A 12,721-nucleotide genomic window follows, 5' to 3' on the forward strand; every position below is an offset into this window, starting at 1 on the left:
ACTAGGAAGGGTCCAGTATGCTGAACCTGCTGCCCCAGGAGCAGACAACCTAACTCCAGAGCGTGTGTCTGCTCCTAGTAGAGAGCACCTCCTGGGGCTGCTTCACACCCCAGTTCCCTGCTCAGATGAAGCCCAGCCTTTGCTGGTCCTCTCTTCCCAGGGAGCCAGACTTGGTCCTTGTGCCACTGGCTGAAAACAGGTGCCCTTTCCATCCAACTTCTCCTGAATCGAGGTGTAGTCATCCACCTCACTATGGCCATCGCCTCTGCTGTGGACTCCTGGCTCCGTGCCCTGCCCCTAGATCCAAGGCTTTGGAAAGTGATGTCATCTCAAAGTGGACATGAGGTCATTCTGCCCATGAGCAGCCAGCAGCTTTTTGGAAACCAGCCCTATAGTTCAACTAGCTCCCTCGACACTGGATCTACTCACGGGGTAGCAGGAGGCATTCAGTACAATGAAGTTCAATGGCTGGTGGGCTGGCTGGGAGCCCATGAGTGACAGGTTTCAGAGAATCTGCAGCTTGACCTCCTTCTCCCCACTTCCTTGGTGGCACAAAACTACAGACGAGAGCAGGGTTAGTCAGTCTGTGTGACCTCCATACATATGTTGGGTAGATAACTAGGGAGAAATTGGAATGTGAAGAGAGCACCATGAGAGCAGGGATCATGGTACTCGTTTTCTCCCTGTTTTCCTAATTCCTCGCATAGTGCTTGCAATGTAGTAGATGCTCACTTAATATGTGTTTAATGAATGAACAAAGAAACTAATAGAAGTGATGAGTGTTTCTTCATCTGTGTTCCTGCCTGTCTCAATATCCTCTGAGCCTTGGCTCTGGAGGACCAACAGGTCACACCTGTATCTCCAAAAGCAACACTTCCCCTTTCAGGCTTTCCATGCATTTATCACATCACTTAGGTGAGTCTACACATATAATTGAATTACATCACTCCCAAAGCCCCACAAACGACACCCGCCACTGTGGGGCCAGTGCTATCATTCCCAGAGGCGCCTGGCTGATCTGAGTGACATGGTCTCAAGACATCCTTCACATCTCCAATGAGGAGTGACAGCACTCATCCATCTTGCCTTCCTCCCCTCCTTCCTGCCATCCCACCACAGCTGGCGAGAATCCCAGAGTGTCCTCAAGGTCTTTCTAGGTCACATGTAACCCCTGGGTTTGCTGGGCATAAGCTGGTCCCTGGGACTTCTTCACTGTCCTTTCGACGTAACCCCTGGGCTTGCTGGGCATAAATAAGCTGGTCCCTGGGACTTCTTCACTGTCCTTTCGACCTCTAGCTCAACCGCCTGTGACTCCTTTTCTGCCAGCTCCATCCTGCCTTGCTCAGCCTGTATGGGGCTGGATCCAGGTGAGTGATGGACATTCACTAAGCACCTACTTTACAGGCTTTATGCAAACCCCGGCTCCTCAGGCACTACAATCTGGTGGAGTCTCTCCTGAGATTGAACATTTCCTTTCCCTCCAGTACAGATTATGCCCAGAGCACCTTCTAAAGGGGCTTTGCATAAGCCACACTCTGCCCCACCTAAAACATTCTATGCAATGAAACTAGGTTAAAGGAAACAGAGGGCACCTTAGGGTAAAGGCAGCTGTGGGAATGCAGGTAAGAGGAATGAGCATTCCAAAGGTATCTGACTGCGGGTGGGCTGGCTGGCTGCATATGAGGGAACAGACCTTTGTAAGCACCTACTCACAAAGGCAACTTGCCCAAATGGCTTTGCCCACCCAGGCTCCTTAGGCATCAAATCGCACCCACCCTGGACCCTGTCTTTATTTTTTTAATATATTTTATTGATTTTTTACGTTCCAAAGGTACCTGACCGCGGGTGGGCTGGCTGGCTGCATATGAGGGTACAGACCTTTGTAAGCACCTACTTATCAAGGCAACCTGCCCAAATGGCTTTGCCCACCCAGGCTTCTTAGGCATCAAATCGCACCCATCCCGGACCCTGTCTTGCTTTATTTTATTTTTTTAAAATATATTTTATTGATTTTTTGCAGAGAGGAAGGGAGAAGGATAGAGAGTTAGAAACATCGATGAGAGAGAAACATCGATCAGCTGCCTCCTGCAGACCCCCTACTGGGGATATGCCCAGAACCAAGGTACATGCCCTTGACCGGAATCGAACCCGGGACCCTTCAGTCTGCAGGCTGACGCTCTATCCACTGAGCCAAACCGGCTAGGGCTCCCTGTCTTACTTTAGAACTCAGACCTGCACCACGCCTTTCAGTGGTCACCTGCCTACCTTCTGGCCCCATGCAGGAATCCTAACATCCCTGACAGCCAGTCAGTTGTCTTGTGTGCCCACTCAGAACCTTTCCAACATGTCCGATCATATGAATCATGAGGGGCACTTGTAAAAAGCTCACCAACTATTCACACCCTGCATAGAAAGGGCCTGCGCATCTGAATATTTCACCAGCATCCCTAGTGAGTCTTACCGTGAGTCTTACAATTAAGTACGTTTCTTATGTGCCTATAATGCAGCGGTTCCTGACAGTGGCTGAATGTTAGAATCAGCTAGGAAGCTTTAGAAAAAAAAATCAATGACAGGCCTTTACCCCTAGCTATTCTTATTTAATTTGTCTGGAGTGGAGCCCAGGGGGTGTAAATTTTTAAAGCTCCCAGCTGATTCCAAAGTGCAGCCAGGGTTAAGAACTACGGCAATATCTTTCCAGACCAATGGTAAGTTCTTGGAAGACAGTAACCAAGAAATATGTACCCCTTGGTACCCCTTACCGAACCCCACCACCACATCAAACCTGTTACAGAACATACTCCATAACTGCTGAGTTGATCTGATTTAACTAGCTGTTCATCCATCCAATACGCGTTGTAATTTCCTGTATTAAGAAGCTGTGTACTTCCACTTAGCAAGTGGCCAGAAAATGGAGGCTAAGATTTCCCATGATTGAGTACACACACACACACACACAGAGGCACACACGCTTGCACACATGCAGACAGATCCCCAACCATCCCTTTCCCCAGACGAACCAGTCCAAACAATGCAGAAGCCTCATGCCCCAATTCTGTCCTCTGCCCCCACCCCTCGCCAGCTCTACTCACATTGTACAGCACGGTGGTCCACCCTTCCATGGTGATGCACTGGAAGACAGTCAGCACAGCAAAGAGGATGTTATCAAACTGGGTGATCCCGTCGTTGGGGCCGATCCAGTCCCTGCATTCATAACCAGCTGGGCAGCCCTGCACGCCACACGGGTGAGGGGGGTCAAATCCTTCTAGAATACCTGCACGCACATGTGGAGGGAGGGGAATAAACCACATGGTGTTTGGCATGAGCTGGAAATGACCTCAGGAAGCCACAAGCATGCAACTCGATTTCCCACAGAAAGGTGTGTCCTTCGTTGTCTTGGGCTCCCTCCCATCTCTGGCCTCTCTACACCTCACACTCCGCATACCACGTGTTCAACCCAGTGTTTCTCAACCTCCTCTGAAAATGGAGTCATTCCTGCACATGGCCCACCTACTCTCCGCGGGCCACAGCCTCTACCGTCACCTGTGTACCAGAAATTTACAGGACTGGGTCACACAGAAAGGTCTGAGCTGAAGGCAGAATCTCACTGATTTTCTAAACCTCAGACTCAGGATAGATCCTGAGTTCTTTCTGGGCCTCTTGGGAACAATCATAAGCTACAGTCCCCTTGGTGAGTCTTAACTCTTTTTATTTTTCTGGCCTAAATTCCCGGTCTTGAATAAAACACAAAAATCAGAAATCAAAATCCAAGTATAAGGTGTCCTTTAAAGATTCTGTTTATAAAAAAAAAAAAAACAACAACCGGGTACCTAATTGGGCTCCTTCAACCTCTCCCTATCCTCTTTCCTCCTAGGGCACGCTACTCAACTTGCCAAGAACAATGAGATACAAAGAGATAAGAATTTGGAGTCCGGGTACCCCACCAGTCCCCAAGGCCCCCTGCCAAGCCAAGCTCAGAGCTGCCTCCGTCCCTCCACACTGTGTGTGGGTCACAGCAGAGAGGGAGGAAGGTCATGAGATGGACCACGAAGGAAACACATCTCCATGGAACTCCTAGGTCTCCCTGGCCTGTGGGTTGAAGAGGCCACAGGGTCTTTCTTCAGATAGACAGTTTCTGACAGCCTCCCGATAGCCTTCTACCATGCATGGGGGAGCTGAGACCTCCTGTTTGACATCCTCCAACTGTAAACCTAGAAGGTTATTAGCTTTGCAATTTCAACAGGGATGTTTAGTCTGGGCTGGTTGGGCCTCAAAAGATCTGCTGACTAGGAAGTTTCTGGTTCTCTGTCTCCATGGAACTCCTAGGTCTCCAGGCCTGTGGGTTGAAGAGGCCACTGTACACAGGGTCTTTCTTCAGACAGACAGTTTCTGACAGCCTCCCGATAGCCTTCTACCATGCATGGGGGAGCTGAGACCTCCTGTTTGACATCCTCCAACTGTAAACCTAGAAGGTTATTAGCTTTGCAATTTCAACAGGGATGTTTAGTCTGGGCTGGTTGGGCCTCAAAAGATCTGCTGACTAGGAAGTTTCTGGTTCTCTTTGTAGGGTTGGAATAGAACATACTTTTCCAAGCTGTCTCTCATTAAGGCCCTGAAATGACCCCAGTGACCCGAGGGGAGAAGAAGGGAAGAAGCAGGAGACAGTCTAGGAGCGCACCTGAATTGTTCATGAAGCATGCGCGGTGCAGCTTCCCGCTGTAGAACTCCAAGCCGATGATAGCGAACATCAGGATGGCGAAGAAGAGCAGGAGGCCGATCTGCAGAAGGGGCACCATGGCCTTCATGATGGACTTCAACACGATCTGCAGGCCTGGAAGGAAGGGAAGAGGATGACAAATGGAGCCTCACTTGGCACCCCTGCCAGTGTGGGCTCAGTCTCCCCTCTCCCAGGAGGAGGAGAGCAAGTGGTGCAGGGAAAAGAACCATTGGTCCTGAAATGGCAAAGACCGTCTGCAAAGGGATAACCAGGACAAGTCAAGCCAAACTACCATCCTGAATTCCCCCATGGATCAGTCCCTTCCTCCTCCTCACCCTGACCTTGTACATGCCTATTGCCCTTCATTTATTTCACCCGTGTTGTCTTTCAGGCTCCTCTTGTAGGTTACACTCATTACAATGAGCCTATGAGTCCTCGCCCCGCTGGGCTGTGAGTCTGTGAGAGCAAGGTCAGAGTTCATCTTCCCCATCCTCCTATCCCAGCCCCGGCCATCCCAGTCGCTGCTGTGAGAGCAGACTTAGTGTAACCAGTATTCATCAAATATCTCTGACCCGGAAATTGTACTTCTAGGATTCTAGCCTAAGAAAATAACCAGAGATGTGAATAAGATCGAAGCAAAAAGATGTTTGCCCCAGCACTATTCCCAGTTGAAAAACTGGGAGGAAAAACTGCAAATAGCCTAAATATCCAGCAACACAGCAATGGCTAAACAAGTCATGACCCCTATGACAGACTATAACACAGGTTTTAAAATTATATTTCGGAAGAATTTTTAATGTCAGGAAAATGGAATACTTAGGGCAGGATCTAAAACTATATGTACAGAAGGATCACAATTATATTTAAAATGTACAGAAAAAAATATACAGAAATGTTAAAAGTTCTTTCTGGCCCTGGATGGTGTGCTCAGTGGTTAGAACATCAGCCCTTGCACCCAAGAGTCTGGGGTTTAATTCCCAGTTAAGGGCATGTATTTGAGTTGCAGGTTCGATTCCCAGCCCCAGTCAGGGCGTGTGTGGGAGGCAACCAATGGAAGTTTTTTTTCTCTCTCTCTCTCCCTTGCCTCCTTCCCTCCCTTCCACTCTCTCTAAAAAAAAATAAGTCAATGGGAAAAGATATCCTCAGGAGAGGATTAACAAAAAAGAAAAAGTTATTTCTGATAAGATAATGGTTGCTTTTCATTTTCATGTTACATCACTTCATGTATTTTCCCAAGTTTCTATAAAGATCTTTCATTATGTTTAAATCTGAAAGAAAAAAAAAAGCTGCTAAGTTTCAAAAAGAAATGTTATATCCGGTTGTTGCATCCACACTGTTTATTACCAGGGGAGCTAACTCCCAGGAGACACTGTCTCTTATTTACCCCACATTCTCTTAGACGAGGATCAGATGAGGACATGTCAGGGACTCTATTAGCAGAGTAGAAGGAAGAAAGATGGTGCTTACTGGGTATCCCTGACACAAGCTTCAGGGGCCTCAGGACACGCACGGCCCGGAGGGTCCTCAGGTCCACATGTGTGTTGAAGTGGGTCCCCGCAGTGGCCAGGATGCTGCAGACGGAGACACAGAGGGTCAAGGTTAGCAGGGTCTGGCTCTCTTCCCTATCCCGGTGGGAAGCTGGGTTAAAGAAGGATCAGGCGGGAAAGCACACCGAGCTGACGCCAGCTGTGTGTGGGCGCACCTGTGCTGGGGTGAATCACCAGTGGTTCCAAGTGGAATTAAATTTAGCCCCATGGATTTCACTTTGCAAAGAAGGAAAACGTATCATCAGGTCAGAATCCTAGTTCCAAATCATGATCTCCAAATCAAGGTCTCCAGCACCTGCCCCATGCCTGTTCCCTGCACTGCTCTCTGCTCCTTGCAAACCTCCTTCCCTGCTTTCCAACCCACCAAAGCCCTCACACTTTTTATTTCAAAATTTTCTTAGACTCCCCTGTCTCCTATCTCCTTTAGAAAATTCCTCTGGATTAAGTACAATAAAGGAGTAACTCACCCTTCTCCACCTTGACACTTAAATTTAACTAGACAAATCAGTCACACAGCTGGGATGCTTATAATTAAGGAATAACTCTACTGGTCCCCATATGGCATATTTATACTTGTCCAGAATCACTGTGTGACCTGGGTTTGGTTTCTTTGCTTCCATTTTTCTACATTCCACAGCCATAGTCAGAAAGAAGTGCGCGCGCGCGCGCACACACACACACACACACAATAAAAATCCTATCCACATTCCACAGCCATAGCCAGAAAGAAGCGTGCGCGCGCACACACACACACACACACTATAAAAATCCTATTAAATTGTGGACACCAAGTTCCTTGTCTTAAGGAGACAATTTATTTCATATAACCTCATGACACTGCAGATACTTTGGAGAGACAAAGACACTTAAGTATTAATGGAAAACTCAGCAAAAGGCCCAGAGTCAAGAGAACTTGGTATTAAGTCCTGAACTGGGCAACTTTAGGCAAGTCTCTCAACCTCGATGAGGCTCACTAGCCTTGTCTACAGAACGGGGGAGTATCAAGGCCTAGGTATAAAAATAAAATGACAGGGTATTGAATATCAAGAGAGGCCTGTACACTATAATGTGCAAAACAGACATTGCATCCAACACAAACATTAATGAAATTGGTTTTGCAACTCTAATTTTAGCCTTCTCTCTGTGGGATAGTCCCTGACCTCCCTCAGAACCACTCTAGGACAATTTCAGCTATCTGGAACCGTTGGGGGATGAGTCATTTAGAAAAGTGAATTATCTACATAGTCAAAGGGTGCCAAGAATACTTCATTCCACTTAATTATTTTTGGTAGAACCCTCTGAAACATTTCAAGTATTGAAGAAGATACTTGAAGTGCCTTCAGTACTTGAAAGAGAATGTGAATGAAAGGCTTATGCTATACAGTATCTCTAAGAAGCAGATAGAGAGTCCACAGGAACAAAGCACAGAGATCCAGGACATCAGAACCCTGAACAATAACTTTGAAACAGGAAGAGCTGCCCAGCACCAAAGCAGTCTGCTTCCTAACATTAAAAGTACTCAACTATCTATTAGGAAGTTAAGAGGGTTCCCACTTGGGTTAAAGAATATTTTAAAGGACCAATGGAGATCTCTTTGAAATTTGAGATTCTGTAATTCTATACTAATCCAACCTCAAAATAAGAACCAGAAAGAAATCCTACTCTCATTAAGGATCTCGGGAGTAAGGCAAGGCTCCCAAGTCTTCTCCATGTCTCCCAAACTTCCACGCCCTCATCTGAGAAGGAGGGACTCAGGGAGCGGAGTCTCTGACTGTTTTTGATTCTGTCTTCCAAGGCCAAAGAGGGGGATTGAGGGGGGAGTGATATAATTTCTAATAAGTAAGGAAATTCTGAAGAGATGAGAGATCAAAAGGACAGAATTTTTTTTTTAAGGAAAGAGGTAAAGAGAAACTTCAAAGATAGGTGGAGATAGGAAACTGGAGAGGCAGAAATGGGGTCATTGTTCAGCTGATTCTGCTAACAGGGGAAGGAGCTTTGAACTTGGGGTCTCTGAGGTGCACATGGAGCCTCTCCTTCACTCTAGTTCGCTCCGTCTTAGTTCGCTCCTGGGTAGAATCTGCCCAGGTCAGGATCCAGAATTATGTTTCCTGGGACACACAGACACACAGGAAATGCTCTTTCACGGCATAAAAAGGGCTGTGGCACATGAAAATGTCCTCCCCAGCCCTTGAGTTGAACAAGATACATTTCAGAACACGGAGGTAGGGGCAGAAAGACAAAATTAAAAGGCAAAAAGGCACAAGTGTAGAGAGAGGGGGAAATGATAGAGGGAGAGGAGAAAGAAAGGAGAGGAAATTGAGCAGTGAAAGAAAACATGGAAATGGAAACAAGATGGAAAATAAAAAGAAATCAAAGCTGGTGGAGAAGCAAATGTCAGAGATAAGAAAGCTCACGCGGGACAGAGAACAAGAGTAAATAAAGCTAACCTACAGAGAGAAGAGGAAATATGGTATCTGTCTGGAGGCCTCGGGTAGCCAGCCAGGAGATAAGTTCTTTTCATTAAGTGCAGCCCTCGGCTGAACTACCTGCTCCCCAAGTCCTCCAAGTCCCACTTCAGCCAGGGCCATGTAGCCTGTGGCCCGTCTCCCCTGGCCCTTACACTTGATTTTCTTCCAGTGCAGGAGGCCTGTCTACTAGGCTGAGGCAGTCTGGCCACTCGCTGCTCCCTACCTCCCAGTGTTCAAATCGTCCTTGAGGGTGAGAACTACGATTTGGTTCCCCTGTCCGTCTGTTAGAAGCGGGAGCCATGGGATTCTTAGGGGGAGAAGATAATTGAGGAAAAGGACCCTGACTCTGTGGGTCCATAAATTTCTGTGCCCACTGCCATTGTGGTCCTTACTGACTGGGAGAGAAATTCTCTGTTTCCACATCTGTCTCCCCCACGAGATTGGAAGCACCTCAAGCAAGAGACTGCCTTCCTCATCTTGATGTCCCCCACACCCAGCCCAGAGTGTGGCAAGTATGAGGCTCAAGGGATGACTGAGCAATTGGACTACACCGATCAAAGTAATAAAGGCACACAATACCACAGAAATCCTGGAACTCGCCAATGAGAGGAGCGGGGAGCACAGTTGGGATGCTATTCGAACATAGATCTGTTTGGTCATGCAGGAGTGGGCTGGAAATCTGTCCTTGTGCATTTTAGGGCCTAATGATCACGGCCCAACATAGTCCTAAGACCCCTGCCACCAAGCAGATGCACAGGATGGGCTCTGCCCATAGTCAGTGGAGAGTTAGAGAAGAGAGAAATTGTTTATAAACAGCAAGACCAGGGGAGAGCAGGAGGAAGACGCAAGATGTAAAGGCTCGTCATCTTCAGGCAAAACCCAAGTCCTGAAGTGCATACAGCACAGGACGCCTCCGGGCCTCAGAAGTAGCAGGCCCTAGGCATGCCGCCAAGGGAATGTGAACGGCAGGAAACGGCCCTGGCCCCGTCTAGTGGAAGTAGGCAGACACAGAAATGAAATAATTATAATTCACCATGAAGAGTGTCATAACAGAGGAGTTTCCAAGGTCCTATGAGCATGGGAAATGCTGCAGTGACAGACACAGTGCTATCTGCTAGCACTTTCAAATATTTTATCCCATGAAATCCTCAAAAATATCCTCATATTACAACTGCCTCCATTTCATAGAAGAGGAAACTGAAGCTCAGAAAAAGTGACATTGTTTATAAACAGCAAGGCCAGAAGTTAAAGTGAATTCTCTCTTGATATCAAAGCCCATCTCTTTCGGGCTCTGCCATGATGCCTTATGAGGTCTTCTCAGCACTGGACAGCTCCCCTGATTCCTCGTCCAGTCTGTTTCCCAAATAATACCAAGGGCACAATGTTTGGCCCCCAAATAAGCCATGAACTTGGTTCCCTTCACTGCAAGGCCACAAGCCAGGACCTCCCTTTCCCCCCTCCAGACTTGCCACGAATCACTCTCAAGACAGGAGGTGGGGGGCTCCATGCACCTCGGGTGACGACTATGGCGATTATCTACACATACACCCAGGAAGAGACACACGCCACAAAGTCAGAGTGAGGCCACGGAGGATAACTCCAATTCTGAGTTAATAAAAGCCTCAGCTCTCTGCCGTCCCAACAGGCACATGTGAGGCTGTGTTTTCCATTTCTTTTGTCACCACGAGCACAGAGCCTGGTGGAGAGCTCTGTACACAGGAGTGGGTGCTTAATTACTACTTTACCCCCCAAGCAGAGGATAGACAGAGAACAAACATGAACCTCTAACCACCACCAGCACAGCCGCAGTGTTCTGCACACGGTAAATGTTCAAAAGCGGCTTCCTGAAGGATGTGGTGGCTCAGCCCTACCTCCAAGGATTTTGCTTTTAGTCGTCAGCAGGTAAGAAGAGAATGGAGGCTGCTGTGATCCTGAGGGTGCGGCATGACCATCACTATTGTGGCCTGGCAGGGCAGACGATGGCAGGGAGGCTCTGGGCAATTACAATCAAATGGTCTCCCCCCAAGACCGTCACCCAAAGAATTCTTCAACCCTGCGATCCTTTTGACCTTGGGTTCTGTCTTAGCCACCTTGTCAATCCAGGTCTAACAGTCTTTTTGCCACAGGCATATTTCACTGTACAAGTCCATGGCCGAAAATACCCTGAAGCACTATACAAACATTACACTACAATTATCCATTGTTTATCTGAAATTCAAATGTAACTAGGCATCCTGTATGTTTATTTAAATCTGGCAACTCTATTTAAGGGATGAGCAGGAACGACCAGGTAAAGAGCTTCCCCCTCAGTTGTTACTCCCGCCCTAAACACATGGGCAAGTCTCTGAGCAGAGACACAACCACAGGTCTGCTAACGTTAGGTCCAGGATTCCCTCCTGAGCCCCACAACAACCCCTTTTGTCTCTGTCCATACAGACTGCAAGGGAGAAAGAACCTCATTAGCATTCAACAGGCAAGTTGCTGGCATGTGTGGAGAAGGGTTGATTAACACCAGCCAACTTCCAACACGGAGTTGAGTCATTTCCTTGGGTCAACATAAGGGAGTTGCTGTGTCCACTTAAAAGTGCCCCATAGATGGTTGGTTCCTTTGTGTCTTCTTCTATTTTACCTTCAGTGAGGCACCAAAGTCTATCATCTCCTTCCTTTAACACATGTCTTGGATTCACCTCTTACTCACCTGAGCCTCCCTCTTGCCTGAGATGCCCCTCCCTCGCCTTCTCTCCCGGCCTAAATAACATGACCCAGACTCCAGAAACCAGAGGGCAACCTACCTGTCCCCCGAAAAGGTCTACTATCAAAAGAGACTTGCACTGGGATTCTGAGAAAGTAGGCAAACACACGCTCTCACTGGCTGGTTTCAAATCCCAGTTCCATCAGTCACACTAGCTGTCCAGCCTTATGCAGTGGCCTCTCTGAGCAATCGTGCTTTCATCTGCAAAATGGGAACAGTGCCTTCCAAAGACGGTTGATGTAAGAAATGATTTTCAAATACTTTTGGACCATAGCCAACAGTAGGAAGTATATTTTACATCACAAGCCAGGGTGTATTTATATATATAATTACATAATGCTTTATAAAATAACTAGAGGCCCAGTGCACAAAATTCATGCACGGGTAGGGTCCCTAGGCTTGGCCAGCGATCAGGGCTGGCTGGGGCCTTTCTTCGTTCTGCACCACCCCCTGGTGGTCAATGCACATCATAGCGGGTGGTCGAACTCCGGGTAGGTCGAACTCCTGAGGGGACGATTTGCATATTAATCCTTTTATTATATATAATACTTTTTCTATGTGTAATAATGCTCATATTTTCTCTTAAATTCATCTTTTTCTATTTTTTAAAATATATTTTATTGATTTTTTACAGAGAGGAAGGGAGAGGATAGAGAGTTAGAAACATCGGATGAGCGAGAAATATCGATCAGCTGCCTCCTGCACTCCCCCCACTGGGGATGTGCCCGCAACCAAGGTACATGCCCCTGACTGGAATCGAACCTGGGACCCCTCAGTCCGCAGGCCGACGCTCTATCCACTGAGCCAAACCAGCCAGGGCAATTTTTTTTAAACGCTGCTTGCAACCAACTAAATGGTTTCCATGACTCTCTAATGGGGCTCACCCACAGTTTGAGAAACCCAGACGTAGAAACCAGCCAATGTACTGCTCATGCTCTCTAGGGAGACTGTTCTAAAGAAGACAAAGTGGACCAACATGAACTGCTGCCTTAATAGCATCGTGCACCTCTGGTGCTTTCTCAGACAATGAAACAGTTTGTCTTGAAAGATTTTGCACTTTTCCAAGAACCACAGACATATCCTAGGAGAGAGCCTGATCCAGCCAATGGTACCTGAGGTAGCACCAGCATCTTGCCCTCCTCCAGAATGGTCCTTCTTAAAGAGATCTCACACCCCCCCCCCCACCAACTTCAAAACCATCATGAGACTCTGTGTGTGTGTGTGTGTGTGTGTGTGTGTG

The 12,721-nt window shown here is 47.5% G+C and overlaps 1 protein-coding gene across 1 annotated transcript in view; it reads right to left on the reverse strand.

Moving 5' to 3' along the window:
* The window catches only part of CACNA1E (calcium channel, voltage-dependent, R type, alpha 1E subunit), a 340,306-nt gene that overhangs the window by 198,685 nt on the left and 128,900 nt on the right, over window positions 1-12,721 (reverse strand). The window contains exons 5-7 of the mRNA XM_005880270.2: window positions 6,182-6,285; window positions 4,676-4,828; window positions 3,090-3,271 (exon numbers count right to left, since the gene is read on the reverse strand). Coding sequence (XP_005880332.1) covers window positions 3,090-3,271; window positions 4,676-4,828; window positions 6,182-6,285 — 439 coding nt within the window. The remainder of the gene's footprint in view (window positions 1-3,089; window positions 3,272-4,675; window positions 4,829-6,181; window positions 6,286-12,721) is intronic.

The sequence above is a fragment of the Myotis brandtii genome, unplaced genomic scaffold (genome assembly GCF_000412655.1).
Source record: "Myotis brandtii unplaced genomic scaffold, ASM41265v1 scaffold630, whole genome shotgun sequence".
NCBI classification, from domain to species: domain Eukaryota; kingdom Metazoa; phylum Chordata; class Mammalia; order Chiroptera; family Vespertilionidae; genus Myotis; species Myotis brandtii.